This window comes from Andrena cerasifolii, chromosome 4, assembly GCF_050908995.1.
Source record: "Andrena cerasifolii isolate SP2316 chromosome 4, iyAndCera1_principal, whole genome shotgun sequence".
NCBI classification, from domain to species: Eukaryota; Metazoa; Arthropoda; class Insecta; order Hymenoptera; family Andrenidae; genus Andrena; species Andrena cerasifolii.
Genome location: NC_135121.1, coordinates 7,745,772 through 7,768,875, shown reverse-complemented (window position 1 = coordinate 7,768,875; position 23,104 = coordinate 7,745,772). Strand labels below are relative to the sequence as shown.

The 23,104-nt window shown below is 45.8% G+C and overlaps 1 protein-coding gene across 3 annotated transcripts; it reads right to left on the bottom strand.

The window, feature by feature from the left end:
• Positions 1-238: 238 nt before the first annotated feature.
• Positions 239-23,055, bottom strand: LOC143367719 (putative ferric-chelate reductase 1 homolog). 3 transcript variants are annotated; one of them, XM_076809836.1, is made up of 12 exons: positions 22,480-23,055; positions 13,549-13,874; positions 13,178-13,269; positions 10,489-10,648; positions 5,471-5,668; positions 5,129-5,224; positions 4,398-4,554; positions 3,403-3,629; positions 2,370-2,610; positions 2,138-2,250; positions 1,396-1,509; positions 239-1,310 (listed from the first exon to the last, which is right to left on the bottom strand). In XM_076809836.1, exons 1-12 carry the CDS (start codon positions 22,487-22,489, stop codon positions 1,170-1,172), a joined length of 1,875 nt encoding a protein of 624 aa, XP_076665951.1. In that variant the 5' UTR covers positions 22,490-23,055; the 3' UTR covers positions 239-1,169. The 3 variants fall into 3 exon arrangements, with proteins under 3 accessions (XP_076665951.1, XP_076665948.1, XP_076665949.1); XM_076809833.1 differs by lacking the exon at positions 22,480-23,055 and adding an exon at positions 21,492-21,549; XM_076809834.1 differs by lacking the exon at positions 22,480-23,055 and adding an exon at positions 21,492-21,549 and having other exon boundaries at positions 4,398-4,551.
• Between the last annotated feature and the right edge of the window lie 49 nt (positions 23,056-23,104).

Sequence of the window (23,104 nt, the reverse complement as noted above, 5' to 3'; positions counted from 1 at the left end):
ACAGCGGCCCCTCGCCGTTAATCGAGTCAAACCGCCGGCTCGTTCTGTGGCACCTTAAAGGATAAACGGATAATCTTTGCCGCGGGGGGACTGAAAGCGATGGGAATCTCGCAGCGACCCGCGGCGGAATGAAAATCGTTGCAACGTCACCGAAGGAGATCGCCGTATTCCGAGGAAACGTCCCGCACACGCGGGGTATCGATCCTCGCACGCGGCCGTGCAGTCACTGAGACAGAAAGATATTTCTCACCGAATTATATTACTCTCTGCACCATGTGCGATTGTACATATACGTTCACTTATCTAACAATACCGTTAACGTACGAAAAATACAAGTACACCTCTGTTAATTAGGTAAGCGTCGTCCCGCGGCGCGAGACGAACCGGCTGCGGCCGCGTTCGTGACGCGGGACACCGCCGACCGTGGTACAATATAAATCTAAGCACGTGTAAAAATCGAGAATACGTTATGTAAAAGCTAATACTGTAAACGTTACCATAAATACGGGTCTCTGTGTATATCTTACCGGGAGAAGAACTTAAATATAGAAGCACCTTGCGGACGGATCTCTCGACGGAGGTTCTAAACAAGCGGCAACGTACGCGGCTGCGCTCGAATATCGCGAATTAAAAACGAAGTAATGCCTTGTTCTCGGTCTCTGTGGGAAAGTAAGACGCCGCTTGTATACCGTGCACTTAACTCGCAACCGTGTTGCCGGACGGGTATTTGTGCGGCTGGCCGATTCAAGGGGTTCGGAACAACGCCAGTCACCGTAGGAGGCACCGGTAACGAAAAGTGCCATTGTCAACAGAGCTGGCAATCGAATCGTGTCCCATTGTTCCCCGTGCCCTACTGTCGCTAATTACACGGCAACACCATCTGCCGCGGTACCTAATTCCAACTTACTCTCCAACGTTCGATGTAGTCAGCCGATATTGTCGCGTAATCCACCCTCCGGTATTATTCTATGAACGATGACTTACGTCACTTCCAGGCTCATTTACATATAGACAGTCGACGAATGTATATATACTCCGAAGCAGTTCGAAACTTGCCGCGATTACGGCGATACACCTGACGCCACGAGGCGTTCTGACGGCCTCGCACGCAATCAGCCGATGCAAATACACCCACTATTACGGAATCGTCGTTCGGGAGGGGGCGGTGCTTAGTAATTCTTAATGGTGTTCGTGAACGTGGCCCACGTGTCCTCGATGGGCGCCAGTACGGTGATGACGATGAGGGATGCGGCGAACAGGACGATGGCCACGAAGTATATGCCGAAGATGAACTTCCGGATGCCCGAGTGCTGCGGCAAAGAGAACAGGTCATTGAAAGTCAGTGGCGACCCGGTTAGAGGGACTCCGAGGGACATTATTTAAAGAGAGACTTACGGGTGCGTCCTGCCTCGCGTCTGGATGGACCATCGAGCCGCGAGAATGCATGTCTTTCATCGGAAACGAGTTCACCCTCTGGCTGGCCTGTCTATCAGAGGCGCATCCGACGAACTATAACAGATATCGATCCCCATCGTTACGTCACCGAATTCTACGAATAGTCGGCCGAAAATTGAAAACGGTCCCAATTCGGGGCGAATTCGCGTCACGGGGGTATAACATCGATTTTCTGTTTGTACATAGCCTATGTATAACGGATGGCAGTATATTTTAGAACATTACATGCCCTGTATCAAATCGAAACACGAACTAATTGCATTGGAATATTAATAACTCATACCGAAACACTGTAATATTAGTAATATTAATTGAGTGGTATGGGCAATTCATCGTGGAGGAAATTTAGGGTACATTTGTACAAGGCCATGCTTGATTTCGATCTATCAGCGGATACATCTTCAACGGGGAATTATTAATAACAGGATATCGAGCATGCAAGGGTTGAAGAATGTCGCGCGGAATACCCTTGGCACCACCCCTATCTACTTTCCTCCATGACATTTAAACCATTCCCTCCGACCCCTAGCGCGTTCCATATTTTTTTCTCTCTAGAGATATCCATTTATAGATCAAACCGGGACACACTGTGTATAGATAAAAGAAGCCAGCGATGCCTGCGCAGCTCGAGTGGGTGCGCGGGGAACGATGCTTTGTAAAAATATCTAAATATCATCCTTACCGTGAGTACGAGGTGAGTCAGGATGTGGAATACCACGTAGGCGACCAGAATCCAGTCGACCCATTCCGGGAGTTTGGCCTTGTTCAGCCGGACCGCGAAGAAAATCGCGATTACTGCGAAAGGAATTTCAATGCGGCGGTTAACCCATTGTCCGTAAAACGAATAACACAAAAACATGGAGAGGAGAGGAAGGAGAAAAGAAACAGCCGCCGGTATCACGGCCGGAACTTACTGCCGCAAATCTGCGCTGCATTCCCAACGAACCAGTGCGCCCAATTGAAAAGAGGTCTTCGCGGGGCTCCCGGATGTGGCCTCGCGGCCGCCATGAACGGCTGAATGAAGGCCAAGATCGTGGTGGCTAATCCCAACGACGCGTGTATCACCTCAGAGCTCCACTCGCCCAATTCCACGAATATTATCACGAACGCCGCCAGCGTCATCGACCACGTCAGTATCATGAAGAACCTGTGCCACTTGAACAGAGAGAGGATAATATTACACGAGACTTCCTCACGGCGATAACGCGCCAGCGTAGGGTGACTTCTTAAAACGTCGTTTAGTGAATGGGAAGCGAGACGACACGCCCAGAAAAGACAAGCGCCCGGTACGGTATTGATACTCGAAACTTATTTGAAAAACAAACGATCAAGGTAAAGAAACCTCGCGCTCAATTACAGCATAAGTATCATTCGCCCAGGTAAGACAACTTCACCGTTATCCTTGGACATCAGCCAAGCTTGAGCGTTCCCCGGGAACGTTTACACCCTTCAGAGGCCACTCGGCAGCGCGGAGAGTGGCGTTGCTTTCAGAAAAACTGAAGCGGGCTAAACACGAGCGCAGCGCTCTGCTGATATCTCCCTCGGTTAATCGGGATAATTCGAAAACAATAACTTTCGAAATGTTCCTCGAGCGTTGCGCCGATAATTCGGCGTTGCGGCAATAATTATTGACTGTACGCTTTATAAAGAAAACAGTTGTCTCAGCGATCCCCATTAATTAATGTATCTGGACGCGATCGGGATCGGATGCTCGTCGGTGCTACGTTCTCTCGAGGTGTGGTAATTGCGGGACATCATCGGATCGCAGTTCCCTTCTCGGTTCCTTCGCCTCGCCCCGATCAGAGAGTCATGGACTCACGGACAGCCGCATCGACCCGCCGAATAGGTGGCACCGGCCACCACCTCGGGGTCATTAGTTCCACGGACAGGGATCTCTCCTCCGGACCCGCTCGGCCAGCCTGATTACGGGAAAGATTGGATACTTACGGCGAACCAATGGTCCTTTCCGCACAGCTGCGAGCCGACCCAGGTCTGCCTGTAGTATCTGGCGAGGAGGATGCCGATCGACGCGGTGCCGATCCACGAAGCCAGCATCAGGGCGCCGTGCACGCGGATCAGAACGTTGCTGGCCGTTGTGTAACCCCCGACGTCGGACAACAATTTCGCGCCGCCGGTCGCGTCGTAAGCCGTATCGTGGAAATCGACACCTTTACCTGAAACATTTCGCCACACGGTTGCTTCAACCATTTCTCTGTTTCGCGCTGGCTCGAGAATGACGGAGCGGAACGTCTGATCGTACGGTACGTTCAGTCGAAATGATTTTGAACTTTTTGAGAGACGGTGTTGTACTTGAATTTTCTGAGATTTTTGGGCGACCGAAGGGGTTCAAGGTGATCTCCATCTCAGTTTAATTAGCAGTGTGATTTTATCGCGAGTCTGCGGAGGTATCGGAGGAGGCGAGTTGTCTGCAGTTTGGCCAAGGATAAAGCAGCAAAGGTGATTCTGATATGAAGCTATCCTGCTTTTTCGGAACGGATAGTCTCGGGAACTGTTTACCCGCGTCTGACCACGTACGACCACGCCTGGCGTGGAAACAGCTCGCGAAGAGAGCTGAACGGGAAGCTTCTTCCCTGTGTTTTTCTATGATCATTAATCCTGAATTCACGTGAGGTATGAAGCTTGTCGAGGATGCCCTACTTTTTCATTGTCACTTTAATTGCGGAGGCAGGGAAGAATGTTTTGTGACTCGGAAACGGCTGATTCTTAAACCCACCTTCACCGCCACCTTTCTATTTACTTTCACGAATAAATAGTCCAACTCTATACCATGATTTTTTTTAGAAAACTCTGCGCAACACACTGGAAACAGTATCCTTCAAATGCAACTGTCTGAACACAGTTGTTATCCATGTGGATATTAAAAATAATATTCGACATCGCCAGTTCTGCTGGAGTGACAATAATAAAGAACAATTACGCACTCTTCAAGCTTTTGCCAGCTGCGATGAGGAGGTTGTACGGCGTCTTGACGAGGTCGTACTCGCGGCCTTGAACGACCGTAGTCTTCTCCCTCCAGAATTTACAGGAGATCGTGTCGTCTTTGATAGAGCTCGCCTCCAGCTGTACGGCCCCTTCCTGCTGCAACGGAATTCGGGGAATGGAGCAAGGTCGCGGTGCGTGTTACTCGGCAAGCCGCGGATGAAAGGTTGATCGGCAACGGTGCTGCACAGAGGCGAAAGCCGACCGGCACACCGCGGGGTTCGCTGGTTCAGGATCGTATTAATTTCACCTGCCGGCGAGTCGCGTGCTCGCGTAACGTTGACCTCGATAATTCACGCTCCAAAGCCTCTGTTCTGCCTTTTTTACTGTTCCGCGCGCGGACACATGCCGCCGATTCTAATTAGCAACGACGGCGATATTAAAGCAGCGATTCTGAGAGAATTATCGTGGCAATTATAAATTAAACCGGAGTTTATCTCCGGGCCGTTCGCAGCATGATGATTATCAACAATTTTAATCAAACACTGGCGCGCCCGCGCGCGGTATCACATGTACAGCGCGATATTAACGAAACCATTGATCTGGCTGTTTGTTAGAGTCGGACAATAACCGAATGAACCTCGTTACTTCGACGGCTCATTATTTCCGCGGAATGATACAGGTATACCGGCCGCGGTGAGCGTTTCGACATAGCGAGCGCTGGGGTACAAACCATGGGTTGCCGCGTATTATGCTTTCCAGAGTTCCAAGACATGTGCAATGCAATTTCTCCTCCTTCGTTCGTGCACTCGACCACGCTGTCGTCGCCCTGCGCAACAGACAAAGGGTTAAACGATCGTCGACAAGGGTAGTTACCGAAATCGGCGGCTGCTGCTGCTCGCCAGCCGATTCACAGACAGTCCACCCTAAACGTGCGAACTTAATTAGTGCTATCGTTATGACACACTCGTTATGATTCGCGTTACGCGAATGCTCCGGCAGCGAACGGTAACCCGAGCTAGTTATTGATCATGGAATTGATAAAACGTGTCTGCTTTAATGCGGATAACGTTACCATTTTACTGTCGTCGGATAAACCAACGGCCACGTATTTACTGTCGCGTGCTTGCAGCTCGAAGAGATATCGCTCGCCTCGAACCAGCACGGTCACCATCGCCATGCAGTCTTTAGTTTCTATGCATCCTGCAGGTGTGCCGAAGCAGTTCTTCGTTGCGCCACATCCGTTGTACATGGGATCCTCTGCCTCCTTCGTCTGAAACGCAAACGTGCCCAACGATCACGCCTCGTCACGAGATTCTTCATAGTTCGATCGGTTTTAATAACACAATATGCAACGTGGAACCCTCCGCTCCATCATTTTCAACTAACCACGAAGTAGGGTAAGGTAGCTGAATATGAGACCCATTTCTTAAAAACGTCGTAACTCTGAGGACACTTTGATTTAAATTCGATACACGTTTTAAAAGTAGAATATGTATTCTTTAGCAACCTACTGGAAGGTATTGTAACAAAAATTCGGTTTCTTCGTAATAAAATAAAAACGAAAGTCATTCAAATACGCAGATTAAAAAAATGAGTTCCTAATATGAGACACAGTTTGCTTTTTCCTGAAACTTATTTTTTCCTTTTTTTTTTATAAAGTCGGCATGTGAAATCTATTTCTTCTCAACCCATTGTTCACCTAGCACATCTGAGGAATAAAGACCTGCGCGAAACAAGCATTCTGTATCATAATATTATTTCCTAATCACTTTCATCATTCAGAACAATTTCTTCTTCACTCTCATTAGCAGAACTTTCACGGGTCTCATATTTGGAAACAATAACATGGTAACTACTAAGTAGCTTCGAAGTTAAGCCTTCATCATTTAATGATATACAACTAGTAAGTCTTAAACTCCATTCCAAGCACTATACAACAGTATTTGTGAAAATCATTACACACTTACCACTTTAGAGGTATTTGTAATTTAATCGAACCACTTCGAAAACTTTCCGCAACGTATTTCAGAAATGTGTGCTTGCTCAAGACGCTCAATTGATTACAATGCCACTGTGCGGACAAAACAGAGTGGGGGACTTGCGAACGCGGGGTAAACCCGAACATTTGTATTTGTATTTTTGTTTTTCCTGTGTTTTTACACAGGATGGCGTTTCAAGCATTTTTGCTTATATTGCCCAACGAACATTAGTCATTCATTTTTCCCTCCTCTCTCCTTCGGGTCCCAGCAGCAGCAGCGCACCGGGAGAAAGGTGGTCTCCCATCTTTCCCCAGTACACCGCCCCGTGATGCTTAACTTCGGTGATCCAACGAGAACCAGTGTTTTCCATCGCGGCTACGGCCGCTGGTAAACCCGAACATGCTACCTTTCGTTGCAAACCTCTCTAACCTGCTAGTTTTCGCAGCGAAAGACGAAACATGCTATATTACCCTGTATTACTGTCCTATTAAGAGCATAATCCATTCCCCGGCATAGCAACTGAATACACCTTCGGAATGCGATAGAGTCAAAGACCCAACACCTTTCCAAAAGGACCGATCCCCTCTCCCATGTCCCAAGGCCTCCGTTCTCAGTAAACTTCGTGGCTTACATGAAGTGAAAATGGAAAACAACAGATCCCGGAGGTAAAAATGAGAACGCACCGAAAGTGCCTGCGAGTAAACAGCAACGAACAAACAACAGGATTTAGCTGAGAGCGTGAATCAGACTTGGGATTATTTCCATCGAACGGCAAGAGTCGAACGGTCTATTCCTCGACGTGTCGCGCGTGTATGTTTAAACGAGCTCGCGTCGAGCAGTAAATGGAGTGGTAGGTACGGACCTATTCTGGAGAGACTCTTCGATGAAGCTTCCAAGTATGGAGCCGAGATTGGTACGCGCGGCGCCTTTTCTTGCGACGATCTTGTTTCGAAAGTGGAACCGGTTAATGAGGACGATAAGCAGAAAAAGGCGTCGTCGACCCGTATCTTCTTTTCATTTACCCCGCGTGAACCTAGCCGAGTGTTTGCCCCGAATGCCAGGCGCGAAACGTTCGCCCAGGGCAGTGACAGCCGCCACGTCGCGAGGCAAACTCCCGACGACTCTCCAAGCCCACCCCGTTGGACCGGCTGATTACTCCTCGGCGCGGCTAATTGCGGGCGTGTTTGGACGACAGTGAAAACGGAAGTCGAAGCCGCGGCGGGAAGAGCGCGACGGCCAGCCTTCAACTTAGACACACCTCGTGGAACAGGGTAATCGCGGTGGCGTGGCTGTCGGCAGCCATTACTGAACCTGCACTACAGTCTCGCGCATTTCATTTGCATTCCGCCGAGCGTAATGCACCTGTAATTGCAACGCAGAAGAATCGCCCATGGAGAAAAGGTGCGCGAGATCATCGGGACTCGGTGTTTACTTTCCTCCCTGCAGTCTGTGGACTCTCGGGCGGTCCGCTCTTCTAGCATTGGCTCGGTTCCACCTTGCAGCGCATCCACGGGGTGAAGACGAGACGCGGTAAACGTGGATGGACAATGGAGAGGCGATGACGCTGGTAAAAATCACAGGCGAGGCGGCGGGAAAGTGAACGGCGAAAGTACATAAACCATAAAGCCTGCGGCGTCTATCTAGCGGCTCGAATTATGCATTCGTACGTACAGCTAACTGCAACGGCGTGCACACGTGTGCACATGCATAATACATGCGGCCGCGCGTCACGAGGTAATATTTGTTAAAACACGAGCGTACTTTCGATTCGCGAATAGGTATCTCGACAGGCTCCTCCGTTTCCGCCCGAAGGGAAACGCCGCCGATTATCTCGAAGTAACGCCTGCAATTTCTCAGGGCGAGCCTCCCACCACCCCCTGTTTACAGGAAAACGTTAATTCCGTTATCCTCCTTAATCGCACTTGCACAGAAGCTAGTGCACGTTTCGTCGGCTGCTCGCATCCAAGGCTAATCTCGCAGCGGAATTTCACGGCTTGTCCTCGTTACAGGCCTGGCGGTAGTTGCGAAACAGGCGTCAAAGGGTCTGCCGGATATCTCCAAGTTGCGCAGCCTCGATCTGAACTTCGCACGGCTTCCCAACCAGCCTGATCGTCCCGGTCGCCATGATTATCGGCCGCGAAAAGCACGGTTGCCTCGTGATCAGCAGTCGGGCCCGTAATGGGCGAGTACTTACAGTCTTCCCCGGATTATCGAGAAAGACTCGGGACCGGGGAATTCTCGATAAACCGGGGCAGGGGAAGTAGTTAGCACCTAATGAACTGACCCTTGTCAAGGCCCTCTCCCGAACCGTCTGACAAGGAGACTGATCGACGTGTGAGTGAGTGAAGTAGCGCACCAACTGGAGACCCTCGGTCGACGGCGAACTGAGTCGTTCAGTATTTAATATGAAACTTTTTATAGTACCGATTACACCTTGGTGAGAGTATTACCGATGGATTGGTGAGTTCGTGACGACGAAAATCAGTCCGAACACGAAGCAATTCGATCTATTTTTTATTATGAAAACACGATTAGAATTCCAGTCCCCCGGTTTAAGGGAAAAACACGCTTCATTTCTCCTGCAATTACACAGTACAACAGCCATCTGGACTTTAACATTCAATAGCCGGTTCTTATAGGTTTTGGGGCCCTGAAAACGAATCCGCAACCCATTTGTCGTCATCGCCCTCAGTTTTTGAGAAAATCGATTTTGAAAAAAAACTGCAAATTTTCAAATTTGAGCATCTCTCGTGTCGAAACGGTAATAGTTGTTCGATTGTTCGGTGCGTGAAATTATTCTATGAACCCTCCCGAATACAACGATGTAAGTTATTATTGCATTATGAACATTTAAATATGTTTAAACAACGATCAAAGGGAAAAGGACACCCGAAATGCACCAATGTTTGCAGATATCTTTCAATTTATTTCCAAAACTAAGGGTCTCGGATAAAATCTGACCATCCCACGCGATGCAGCAGACATTTTTCCTTCGGAAAGCATCGACAGCAGTGGCAAGTCTCGTTTTGTTTTCAGAAGCGAAATAGTTTGGCAAAACGTGCGGCGTCGACAGTGGTAGTCAACGGCGGCGCGCGATCCACTGCCGCTCAGTGTAACACAAACGGTTAACGCGCGTGACTACCACTGTCGGCGCCGCACGTTTTGCCAAACTATTTCGCTTCTGTATTGTAAACAAAACGTAACTTACCACCTCTGTTAGTGGTTTCCGAAGGAAAATTATCCGCTGCATCGTTTTGGAAATAAATTGAAAGATATCTGCAAAATTGGTGCATTTCGGGTGTCCTTTTCCCTTTGATCGTTGTTTAAATATATTTAAATGTTCATAATGCAATAATAACTTATATTGTTGTATTCAGGAGGGTTCGTAGAATAATTTGACGAACAATCGAATAACTATTACCGTTTCAACACAAAAGATGCTCAAAGTTGAAAATTTGCAGTTTTTTTTTCAAAATTGATTTTCTCAAAAACTCAGGGTGATGGCGACAAACGGGTTGCGGATTCGCTTTCAGGGCACGAAAACCTATAAGAAACGGCTATTGAATGTTACAAGTCCGAAAAAAAAATCAAAATTTGTTGTACTGTGTTATAGAATTAATTTGCCAATCCTCGTAATAACAAATGGGTACTAAACATCCAGGAAATTTTTCCCGAAGGCTGCATTTAAGCAATCTTCAGCAGACATTTTACAATTTGGTGAACTGGTTGATATTCTCCATTTAAATTCTTTTCTGCAGTATTACATAGCGTGTAACGGGAAGAAGTCACTCTCCAGTGTGTAAATTACAGCATTTAGCGAATGTAATGGACCGAATTGCTTCGCGTTTCAACTCATTTTTACCGAGAAACCTTAAACAAAATCCATTTGTAATAGTCTCGTGAACATTTACCAGAAACATGAACATTTTACTTTTCTGTGCTGGGTATTTTACCTGGCCCAGTAGTTTTATTGCTCTTGGCAGTCAACGGGCGGCCTACCCGGGACCGCAGACCCTCGCTCGCAGCGAGGAAGCAAAACTGTGGGATGGGTAGGTGTTTCCCGATAATCCGGGGGGAAAAAAGCATTTCAATAATCCGAGGAAGACTGTACCTCGTAATCGACGGTCGGGCTATAATAGGGCGGCGTGGTTGTCCTGAGGGTGGTGACCGGCGTCGACGAGGTCAATACGTCGATGGATCGTTTGCCAACGTTCACTCTCGGCGACTCCACGCCGACCCAGTACGTACTGTAATCCTGCGCGAACGTGGACCTGCGAGGCACAAGGAAATCAGTGGTGGCAGTCGATATGTGCCAGACTGTCTGACCGGTGAAAGGGAAGTGGGAAGATTTCGGCCAGACTGGTGTTACGTTCCTCTAGATTCATAATTAGGTACTAAGATTCACTGATAGGCACAAGGAACTAACTGCTAACGAAGAACACATAACAGAAGTGACTTATGTCGACTAACACCTTGCTCGTATATTTTTAAAACGATTTCTTAGGCATTTCTGATAATTTGACTAAAAAGATTTTTAATAAAAGTTAGATTTTAACATTCAGAAAATTTCTATGGTTGCCCCCTGTCTCCTGACGATCTAAGCCCGTGCTTATCTTGCTTATTGGTTAATCCAGCACTGACTATATATACCGGAATCAAAGGAAGCTGATTATACAATTAGGTAATAAAGTCCCCAACGTTTCGTGATCTTCAAAGTACCCAGAATTCGTTAACGTTACCGCCGATGACCTGAGCGTCGGCGATTAATTGAACGGTTAATTTCCGGGGGGAAACTCGGTCTCGGGAGCACCGTGGATGTAGCACGGGCACGTAACGCGCCGCGATCTGTCGGCATATGAATTACGATTAGGAACGAACGCGTGGCACGCGGCACAGTGTGTACGGAATACAATATAAACGGCGCACAACGGTGCGAGCGAACGCCTAGGACATTCGTTATAAACTTTTCCGCTCATAATCGGCGCCCCAGGCTTCCCTGAATGCTCAATTAATGCCGGCACAGAGGTTCGCCCCTATTAAAACTTGGCAAGTTCACGCCTGCAACCATAAATAAGCCGTTCGACGTAAATTGTCTTTCAACTTCGTAATTATCACGTGACTCGAACTCAGCCCTCCCCCTCCCTGTCGCTTCTATCGATACAATTTTTCGTTATTAGCCGCTGGATGCTGGTTGCGGGCTCTCAACATTGTTATCTTTGGCTCCCACGACTGGACGGCAATGAGCCGCACCACGTTCACCCGCAAGATCGTAATTTATACGCTTATCTGCCCGAGACGCGGAGTGCGAATCGATATTGTTCCTTTCCCCTCCGCGGTCCGAGGGGTTCGATTATTTCGGAGATAATGGTTGTATAGTGGTCTATAGTGATTCTGAAAATTTCCTGCATTCTGCGTGGTAATTCCAAGATTAGATTTGCTCGTTTTGTACGTCAGACTAGGGATGATTCTTAGGGAAGGGGGTGAGAAAGTGGAATACCTTGATCTATATAGTAACGGCAACATGTAAGCAAAGCAACGTAACAAGTTCACCAGCTTGCAACGATCGCGTGGTAATCGATAGTCTATGATTTTATGGCAGGAAGAATGGTGTGAATTTAAAGCGGCGCTGAGAACGAAAGACCTTTAGAGCCAACAGGTCGTAGTAGGCTGGCGCGGATTATGAGAGAAGTTAATGTGAAAGTATGGCTTGGCGCTTGATTTTCGTGACTCGATTCACCTCGCTTCCGCATTCCTATAACTTATTCCCTTTACACGCCCAATGGCCGCAGTGACGCCGCCGTGCATTTTCCGCGCTGCACGCCACTCCGTCGAAGCAAACTCGCTTCACTTTTAAGGGGCCGCTCTACTTTGATCGGTCGAAAAATTAGGCTTTTATCAAAGATTTTTTCTCAATACAACATGTAATGTAATAAATCTTTTGTGTATCTATTAAACTGCTCTTATATTACACACAAAGAAATTAAAAAGAATTTTTTGATGATCTTTTAATTGTTGTTTTACAGCATCAATATGGTACCTAAGAAAAGAGGTATGTTCGTGGCACAGGTGATTCTTCAGCACAGGCTTATCTGAAACCAAAAATTCGAAAAGATTCTTAATCTTTGTGAGTATCACTATCGCCTGTAGCTCAATTAACAATTTTTGTTGGAAAGTAACAAAATGGAGACGTTTTGAAGAAAAAAAGTTAGACAGAACGAATCCAGAGAGATGTTTTCTCGGGCGTCCCCCAAGAAAAATCCTGGTTATTTTTCGACAAGAATTAATTATTGAGCTGCGGGCGATAGCGACACTCGTACAGATTAAGAATCTTTTCGAATTTTCGGATCCAGATAAGCCTGAGCCGGGAAATCACCTGCGCCACGAACATACCCCTTTTTTTAGGTACCATATTGATGCTGTAAAAAAACAATAAAAAGAAATCAAATAAACTCTTTTTAATTTTTTTTTGTATAATATAAGAGTAGCTCAATAAATTCCAAAAAGATTTATTTCACTATATGTTGTATTTATTCAGAAAAAAAATCTTTAAAAATAGCTTAATTTTTCGGCCGATCACAGTAGAATGACCCCTTAGTTACACTTGCGATAAAACCTAACAGCCTTTACCCGGGTCTAATGCCGAAAGTACAGACACCTACGCGCCCCCTGAAAATTCGAAAACGCAAACCGGACGCTTAATATCCCCATCCCGCTAACGATCCTACCTTCCAGCCTGGCCCATAATCTCGCCAACAAGATCATCAGGGTTAAAAGCAGAATTACAATCGTTTAATACTCACTTGAAGACAATGGTGCCCTCGTAATCAACGGGCGCCTCCCAGTCCAACTCAAGATTGTGCTTCTTGCTCGTGTTCGTGTGAGTCACCGCGTTCTTTAACAAAACAAGGAAAAACACTTTATCGGCTGAAAATGCGGGCGCACTGTCCGCGACCTTCTACAAAAAAAAAAAAGAATAAAAACCACACCGCGCGACACATGAATCATTCAGCCTCGAATTCGGCCTCAACTGCGATCAAAAAGACCCTATTACAGGAACGTTCCTACGAGTTATCGCACTTTCTAATCATTCCAGGAAAACCTTGTCGGCTTCTAGAAGGAACGACCACTCTACTCCGCTGGAGGCCCATGAAAATCAAAAACCTAGCGTTACCTTTACGCCCGGAGTGCACTCGATGGTCCTGGCCGATTCCTCGGGCAGATTCGCGAACTCCCCGACAAATTTGTCCGTGTCGGCGTCACGCGCTAGTATCATGAAGCCCTCGTAGGCAAGGCCATGAGGACTTCCCAGAATCAGGCGGACTCTGCCTTGTCCCGCAGCTGGTAAAACTTGGTAAGGTGGAGGGTGAGTTTCCTGGTTCCTGCTTCCGGGGTGGCGAGGCATCAGATCTCCGCACGCATCCGGCGGCGCTCCATTCGGTAAGCCGAGAATCTTCGTGGAGAGAATACTCAGCAAGATTAGGAGCGTCCCCCTCGTTTCTTCGGCAAGGAAAAACAAGCAAATGTCTGGTTATTTATTTGCATGCCACCGAAACGCTTTGATAGAAATCGAGGTAATAATATCTGGAGGATATGCAACGAGGGAGAGAGAGAGAGGGGGAACTGCGAACGCGGGATAAACCCGAACACCACGATATTCGCTGAATTCGCGTATTCTGTCCTCCCGCGATATTGTTACATGTTGTAATTAGCCGTGTTTGGTATTAAGGAAACTGTCACGACGGAAGGCTAAGCGCAACCGCGAAGATAATGGTTGTGAAATGCTTTCGTCGCTTTCCTTATGATTTTACGCTCGAGTATTTTCAGTCTGTAGCGCATTAAACCTATACTACTTAATAAAGCATATTTTTTTCGTAGTTCCGTTACTTAATTCTAAATAAAATCGCGGGATCACTTCGTATATACAGTGACTCGCATTAATATTCGGACACTTTTTAAAATCGCATAACTTTTTTAGAATTGGTCCCAACGACTTGAGTTTTTTTTAGAAGCTAGAAGGATTAGTTTGCTAAATGACGTATTTGGTCGTTTTGAAAATAAATGTATTTGGTCGGAATAGCGAAAAGAATAGTAAAGGTCGATTTTTAAAAATTTTTTTGTGAGCTTGTAATGAAAATTAAAAAAAAAACGTTTGTAGATTGCAGTAAGTTGCCTAAAATTTCATAAAAATCGGTACAAACGTTTAAAGATCGCAGAATAAGGTCGAAAATCGCTGATTTCGGGAATTTTCGCGATTAGAAGTTTAAAAATTGACCTTTACTATTTTTTTCGCTATTCCAACCAAATACATTTTTTTTTTCAAAACGACCAAATGCGTCATTTAGCAAACGAATCCTTCTAGCTTCTCAAAAAAACTCAAGTTGTTTGGACCAATTCTAAAAAAGTTATGCGATTTTAAAAAGTGTCCGAATATTAATGCGAGTCACTGTATACATGTTCGTATTTGTTGCATTTCAAATTTCTTCATTTCTGTTCAATTCGGGTAATTACGAACAGCATGTATGGGGCTATTGCGGACGATGGCATTTACCCTTTACTTTTCCATATTTCGAAGCTTTTTATATATCCAGTAGGTATCCCGGAATTATATTAGCAAGCATATACGTACATATTCGTTGAAACATCACCCGTGAAAGTGGTTAAAGATAAAAGACTTTCAATCGGTCTGGTAGCAAATAAATATTCAATCCCACGAGCCACCAAAATTCGGTGATAAAAGAAGAAAGACTGTGCCAGACCCACAGTGTGGATGAAAACCAGTGTTTGGTAAAGATCAAGATCTTTAAACAGCCGTTCTCATTTACCCCGCTAGCTACGAGTAATTGCGGACAGAAAGAGTTTCGTTTTTCTTTCAAAAAATGATTTCTTTATTAAAGTATCTATAATTCTTTGTACTGCCTCAGTAGGTAATTAATTAAAGTGACCAGATATTTTCTGTTCGAATGCGGGAAAAGCAAGCAAGCAAGCAAAAAAAATAAATAAATAAAAATAAAAAGGTTAACAGATGCGTGAGGAGATCTTTTCCGTAGTTTATTAAAGCATTTACAATATATTTAAAAATACATACTTCTGATTATAAGATGATACATTGAAACGAAATTAAAAATATATTTTTTTTCACTACAAAAAAAGTAGAGGAAACAGTAACTTTATGCCAATGCGAAAATATAAAAGGTTACATGTCCAATCCGGGACATTTTGCAGGACACTTTTCAGTGCGCGACAAAGGGCTCAAATGCGGTACGTCTGTTCACTTTATAATTAACCAAAGTTCAATTATCTATAAAGTAAATCTGATTAGAGTCAATACTTTTCTTTGAATTTAACTTTTCCCTTAAGTCTTCGTGATTCCCATACTCTCCCCTGCAGACCGTGTAGAGGTGAACTAATTGTTAAGATAATGGGATGTCGAAGCGCTCGTTGATCGTTCGACTTTTAAATTCGATCGGTGATCCCTCAAACAAGGACTTCCTTCGGACCTCGACAGCGGCGCACGTTCGTGGGACTGGTTTTTCCAAGAGCACGGATCCCACCGACTATCTATCCTTATACGCGACAGCCGCGCATTATTCAATCTACTTTTTACGCGCCCGAGACCGAGGAATAATTGCGAGGAAGATACGGCGTACAAGGATATCGCTCCAGTTCCTGGGAGCATCTGCATGCATAATCGAGCGGGCTTGATCTTATGACGCTTAAGAATCCGCAGTTCTTTCGCGACGGAGGAATCTGTGACTTGCGCGGCTGGTTTTCCGCGTTCGTCACTCGTCCTCGTTAAACTGTTTAAACAGAGGAATGCAGCGCGTTAGTCATCGCTCTGAGCGGACAACAATTTCCTGGTGCTCCTCTCTCTGGGCTGATCTCAGACATTTAATGCTGACCCACTGTTTCCAATTATTTCCTCGTACACCTGGCTCACTTCGCGTTGATGTTCCTCCCGCGTAACAGCCGCACCATATTCAGCAATTATTACAAAAGAATCCTAAGAATGGATACCCACAAATGGGCAACGTCCAGAATCAAATGAGCCGAGTGTTCCATTTATCAGACTTTCAGCGCACAGCAGATTTCACTCTCAATAATAGAGGAAGGAGAAAAAGTATTATTTCTCTCGCTACAATCAGCGTGACTTTGCTGCGTCGAGCAAGCATTTTCGCGGCTTTTCTTCTGGGCGCGAGCGATTTATTACAATTTTTATGGATGCAACGGAGAAACTTATCGCCGTGCCGCAATGTAATCAGGGTCGCGTTTGAAACGGTTACATAACAATGGTAAGGTGTTTCGATATCTTTCAGGAATGTGCAAGCAAAGAAAGAAAAGTTGTGGGTCGCCCGGCAAAGTCCCGATAGGTGAAAGTCAGCGTCCCTGGTGCGTGGGTTGCACGCGACTGTTAGATCCTAAGTCATTCACTAGCAGCGCACACGTTGCCCGTGGACGCGGCTTGAATCATCGCGACAAGCAATTCGCGCGGTATCTGTTATAAGCTCCGGATCACCTCTGACAGAATACAATTCGATGAGCCCACGATCGCAGCAGAGAGCCACTGAATTTTGGTTAATACTCGTTTCTGCTTGCCCGATTAAGTATCGTTTATTTTGTAGGAATTATATTCTGCTCAATCTGCCGGATGAATCTGAGCAAATTGCAGCGCTCTTTATAATTAACCGAGCCTCTTTCATCTGCTGAATTGATTATCAGCGCTACACCGAGCTACTTTCTCGCGGCGAGAATGGCCAAATTTCATGTTCAAATGGTGAACTTTAACGGAACTCGTTCGCGAGGTGGACATTAATGGGATCACACGTGAGAGATCGACTGGCGTGAAGATTGATCTTCCCTTATTTTAGTACCCCCAAGAGCGGAGCCTAAAGTATGACGAATGACTTGTCAAGGCTCTATCTTCCGCGCACAAACTGGAACAACTGGGCCAAGTTATGCAGAGACCAACCCTCGGAATAACTAAAAAGTACTTAAACACAATACGGATACCATAATTTTGTGATATTTGTTCTGCCAAAAATTACCAGCCCCTGGAACAACTTTTAGTTCCATTAGGGTTAAAAGAAAACATTGTTGTATTTATCTACAACAAAACACTGTAGTTTTCTACAGAAAATGTAAAATAATATTAATTAAACTACTCACTATTGAATGACCCATTAAAAAGCATTGTAAACCAATAGCAAGGAATAAAATATACCCAACAGAAATGAAGCTACTTTTCTTTAAAAATCTTCAAACTAAAACACAATTTTAGACCATTGGGGTTTTGTAGCTTTCAGCATAGCTTGGCCCAATTAATCGCTACAGGATGGGGGGCCCAAACAGAAAATGGTCCTGAATCGAAACACCTGCATTGCAAAAGGATATTCCTCGCTGTTCCTGTCGCGCGAACGTAACGCTTCAATTGCGATGAATTTAACGCTCGATAACAACGATGATATTGAAATATCACTCTTTCCCAGAGGCTTCCACTCCGCGCCACCTTTAATGCCCCTCAATTTGCTCGGAACGCGTGCTGGCGCGCAAGACACTTGCGAAACGAAATCTTTCTCCTCGCAGGCGGTTCCTTTGACAACGTCCCCCCTCGCGATGGATGTTATAAGCCCGAGAGTCTCCGTATTGTCACTAGCAATTCTGGTGTTCACGCTGGGAGAATAACCGCGGACAGAAGGCGGGAGAGATTGTTGCAAAACATGGCGCGCGCGATTGTAGTCGGGGGGGATTTTATATTTCTCGTCGCGCCTGAATCAAAATCGGATGGCTCGCGACGATCGACTCCTTGAAACGTCAGAACAATGAGACTTTTTTTTCATCGTTGTTTAACAATCGATCCGCGGGACCTCGTTCTACTAACTACCTTGCGAGCATTTAATTACGCCGAGCATTGGTAGATTAAAATCTGCCTCGAGTCGTCTATTCGTAAATGCCATTCCCTTGGATTTCCTTTCATGTTTAGTGAGAATGGCTCAGACGAAGAGGACTAAAAAATAGGGTGAAAATTTAATGCCCCAACGTGATCTATTAAACACTGGAGTAAATAGTACACTGGCCTCAAAAGCTTAAAGTAATTGAAGATTCTAAAAAGTTTGGATCCTTCGGTTTATTAATAATCGACTGACGGTCGATTCGATCGCCTAGGGTTTCAAGAACGATGCTTTATGTGATTCCGGAAACAATTAAAAGTACGCGTGCACGTGTGGCGGTGGCATCAAACGGGGACATTGTTCTTTCGCCAGTTCCCGTCGCGATGTAGGGACCGGGGGATAAAAGTCCATTCATTAAAATAGCGTTTGAATGACAGATCGGGAGTTAAGGTGGACGGTAATCACGCGCTTCGTCGGCTATTATCATGTATCATTACGGCATTGTTCGAAGGAACGAGCACAAGGCTTCCCCGCCTCGTGTTCTGCGGCCTATTCTCCCTCGGCGCAGCGTGCGCTATGCTAGCGCGTCGATCCATGGATCGCGGTTGCATCGGTGCAACGGAGACTGCAGCCACGGGCACTGAACTTAATCCGCCAAGCTACGAACAGTCCAGCGAATCGCAATTTACTGCAATTTCGGCTCTGATACAAAGAAATGGTCCCTGTAGAGAGTACGGAATTTTTGCGAGTGGAAAGGTATGGACCTTAATATTTCATTCTCTTGTCATCGTTTCGAAACATCGCGGGGGCGATCAATAAGCTTAGACTATTAGAATTATAAATTAGGGAAACGAGGTGCGAACTTCGATCTTCTCACTTAAGGGGACTAGGCAGTCGGAAAATCGATTTTTTTATTGCATTTTCCGAAAGTACTATCTTTTCTCAATAAAATGCCGCTTGATTTATAGTAAAATTTGCAAAATTGTAGATTTGACAGCTGAAAACGTCAAGCGGCAACCTATAGCGTCGCCTTTGCCTAGAAACTTTAAATGCGTTTTTCTCTTCATTTTTTCCTGATTGCGAGCGAATTGAGGTTCAAATCGACTTGGAAAAAATTACAGGACGTGTAGAACATGTGTCATTTCGGCGCAAACCTCTGATATGGTCTGTAAAAATTCGAGATTTTCATAAAAAAAATTAAGAAGTCAGCGGATTTTGGTAGCGCACCATCATTGTTTGTGTGCTACCAAAATACGGTAACTTCTTAATTTTTTTTATGAAAGTCTCGAATTTTTACAGACCATATCAAAGGTTTGCGCCGAAATGACACATGTTCTACACGTCCTGTAATTTTTTCCAAGTCGATTTGAACCTCAATTCGCTCGCAATCAGGACTAAAATGAAGAGAAAAAAATATTCGAGAAAAACGCATTTAAAGTTTCTGGGCAAAGGCGACGCTATAGGTTGCCGCTTGACCTTTTTAGCTGCCAAATCTACAATTTTGCGAATTTTACTATAAACCAAGCGGCATTGTATTCGGAAAAGATAGTACTTTCGGAAAATGCAGTAAAAACAATCGATTTTTCGACTGCCTAATCCCCTTAAGGGGGGAAAACAGGGTAATGGTCCCAAAAGAACGGGTGTCTTTGGAAATTTATCGAAAGCAAACTACTCGATGAATCTCTTTGCAATTTTCACCACTTTTTATTGGATATTTAAGTTGCACGAATATCATTTTTGAAAATTATTTAAAGCAAATTTATAAGCTGCAGAGGATCAGTATTTAAGTTAGCACTCGAAAAAATTTCCGCTGACATGGTTGACAATTTTCCGACGAAACGGTTCTTCTGAAATCAAAAACAAAAAAGTTTTAGAGACTATAAGCAGGTGGCTATGGCACGACTGGTTCGATTTTGGAAAAATTGCAAAATGACAAAATAGCGGACCTCTGAAGAAAATTGGGATTTTTTTCGAGAAAATTAACCTCTTTCGTTAAAAGAGGAATAGAAGAAAACGACCAATCAAAAAAATTTCCCGTCGTGCCATAGCCACCGGCATATAGTTTCTAAAACCTTTTGGTTTTATGATTTCAGAAGAACCGTTTCTTCGGAACACTGTCAACCATGTCAGCGGAAATTTTTTGTACCGCTAAGTTACTGGTCCTGCACAATTTATAAATCTGCTTTAAATAAATTTCAAAAAAGATCTTCGCGCAACTTAAATATCCAATAAAAAGTGGTGAAAATTGCAAAGAAATTCATCGAGTAGTTTGCTTTTAATAAATTTCCAAAGAGACCTTTAATTTTCGGACAATTACCCCGGCCCCCACCCCTAATAATGGCGCCATATGCAAGGATTTGAAAAATAGAGACAGAGAGGTATTCGCCCTGCGTTTTAAGAGTATAATCATGTGCTTGTGCATGAATTATACGCGACAGTGGAGAGTGTATGACTCAGCCATGCTATACGTTGTGCGTCACTTGCACAAATAAAATAGCATCCAGCGTCGTTTCTCTTTCCTCCAATTTTAATTGCTGGCAAATACGCGGCGGAGTGTGCAAATCTCCCGAGATACGGCGAATTTCGTTCCACGCCTCGAAATGAAAACTAAATTGCTATATTATAATTAGTACCTAAATATTTGGCCCGTTTAAATCAACTACAATCGCTAACAACTACGCAGCTTTAAAATTGCGCGAATTAAAATCTATTCTTCGAATACATACAATTCAATCCCGAAAGCTGACTATTAACGTTAAAAGAATGGAGTAATAAAATATAAAAAAAACCTCCACTAACACACCCTTTACTAACTACTAGGTATTTATTTATTGATTTAATACTTGCTTGAACAGGAGAGGTACTAAACCCTTGGCCTATGAAAACAAAGTAGGTAATACTGAATATGCGAAAACAAAACTTCAATCAATAATTAACAGTCACTCTTGCGCCAGCTGCGAATTAGAGGAACCCGAATTAAGGCTAACAGCGTCACAAATAAGGGGAGCACCGTTCAATGAAAATAATAGATTTCCACGAAACTATTCGCGTATCCAGAAATACTCGGATACAATCGGGTCGTAAGCCTTGTGTTTGGAGAACATATCGCCATAGTAACGTTGCTCTCTTGTCCTAGAAATTCCTCATTGAACATCGCGCCTAGATTCCCGCGCGAGTACGTCAAACTGCTCGTTGCTGTACTATCCGACGCTTTATCCATTTACCACACCTTGCCTACATATTATTGCTTCTAGACCCAGCTGCCCGAACATTGCTCCGAGATCCTTGCGCTATCGCGCCGAACCACAAGCTTGTTTCCTAATTCTGCTGCCACTGGCAGTTCCCAACTACCAACCGTGAACAACAGCACTTCACACTCCATCGTTAATACTTTTAGAAACGCCAGTGTCAATGTAACTACACGTTCAATTAAACGAAGCGTGTACGCTTCATTCTCCCCGCGATCGGGGTCAAACTGACCCCACCCTGCCAACAAGCAAGCTGGAGTAGCCTAGCCAACGGGGCCCCCAGCAAACTGTCCTAAATTATGCGTGACATTGACGCATTACCAGCGATCGATTTTCTCTCAGGAAAAATTGAATCTAGAAAGCAAGTTTCCAGGAAATTTATTGGATAATTCAACGTGCCCCCCCATCCCCTGGCCAACCCAACAGATTAACGCCGCCGCCTCGAACTTTGAATTTCCAACCGACTTCTGTTCCTCCCCGGACAGGGTTATCGAAAAGAGCTCGCTACATTTTAATCGCATCGGAGGCGGCCGTGGCGTCGATAATCGATTCCGAGCCAGTTACCGATGGGATCGGGGAAGAAAGTCCCGCCGGCACTTTCCAGCGGCGCGGCGAGCTAGCTTTCTAAAATATTACCGCAGCGTTTGTTTCTTAATCGCGGCGGAGAAGGCTGGCGCGCCGGAACGGCGGACCCGATCTCGCGGTTGTAACTCAACGTTTCCATTCGTTACGACGTAGCGGTCGGTCGTGCCGCGTGCCCGGACAGAAAAACGCTTCGGCCGGTGACAGGTGCAGCAGGGAAACTTGTTTCTTTTTAAGCAGGCCACGCTCGCCGTAGGCGCCTCCGTTCTAACATGCGGCTCCTCCGCATACCGTTCCCTAAATTCCATCCTCGAGGCGCGTAGCTAAACTGTCGCCGCTGTTCTAAGACACGATCCTCCTTGGCAATAACTCGAGATCGATACTCACGGTGCCTCATCCTCGCTGGACTATCCCTCGTCGGTCTCGATCCCGTTGCTCCCGTGCGGGTTCTATTCGGCCCGCGATGAGCACGCGAGTCGAGGGGCACTCAAGTCACGTGCAGCGGAACCCCGACACGCAGAATCCTCGCTGATCCTCGCCAAGGAGCACGCGCCGTCACAGACTCGCCTGGACGCGTGAAAGCCAATGATTCATCGGGCCACTGATCACCGAGGAGCCGTCGCGCCGCGACTTTGATCCCGATCGCGGTTCCAAGGTAACCGAATCCTCGGGGGAAAGGTCGCAGGAACGCTCCTTGCGTGGTATACTCCCGACTCGGGCCGATCTTCCGTGGCCGCAGAGTGTCCACCGTTTCTGCCAAGCTACGCGCTGGTGTACCTCGGGACTCTTTCCTCGTTGCACGCCGCAGGCCGACGAAACAGGGGAACGACGCGCTCACTGAGTTCGGTTAGGTCAAGTGTTTTCCCGGCGTAGTCTCGAGGAGCACTTGTTGATTCCGGGCGAGCATAGTTCTGACCAGAACGCCGTGAACCACACCTTACGAGAGACTGTAGTGGATATACGGATCGAGTTGAAAGGCCCTCGCCCGTGAGACCGCGCCAGGGACGTAGCC

Coding starts and splice junctions, on each gene's coding strand:
- LOC143367719 (XM_076809833.1), bottom strand. CDS start 21,534: ATGTTCGGGCAGCTGGGTCTAGAAGCAATAATATGTAGGCAAG. Junction 2,611..3,402: donor GAAAGGACCATTGGTTCGCC/GTAAGTATCCAA, acceptor TCTCTGTTCAAG/TGGCACAGGTTCTTCATGAT. Junction 1,510..2,137: donor TGACTCACCTCGTACTCACG/GTAAGGATGATA, acceptor TATCTGTTATAG/TTCGTCGGATGCGCCTCTGA.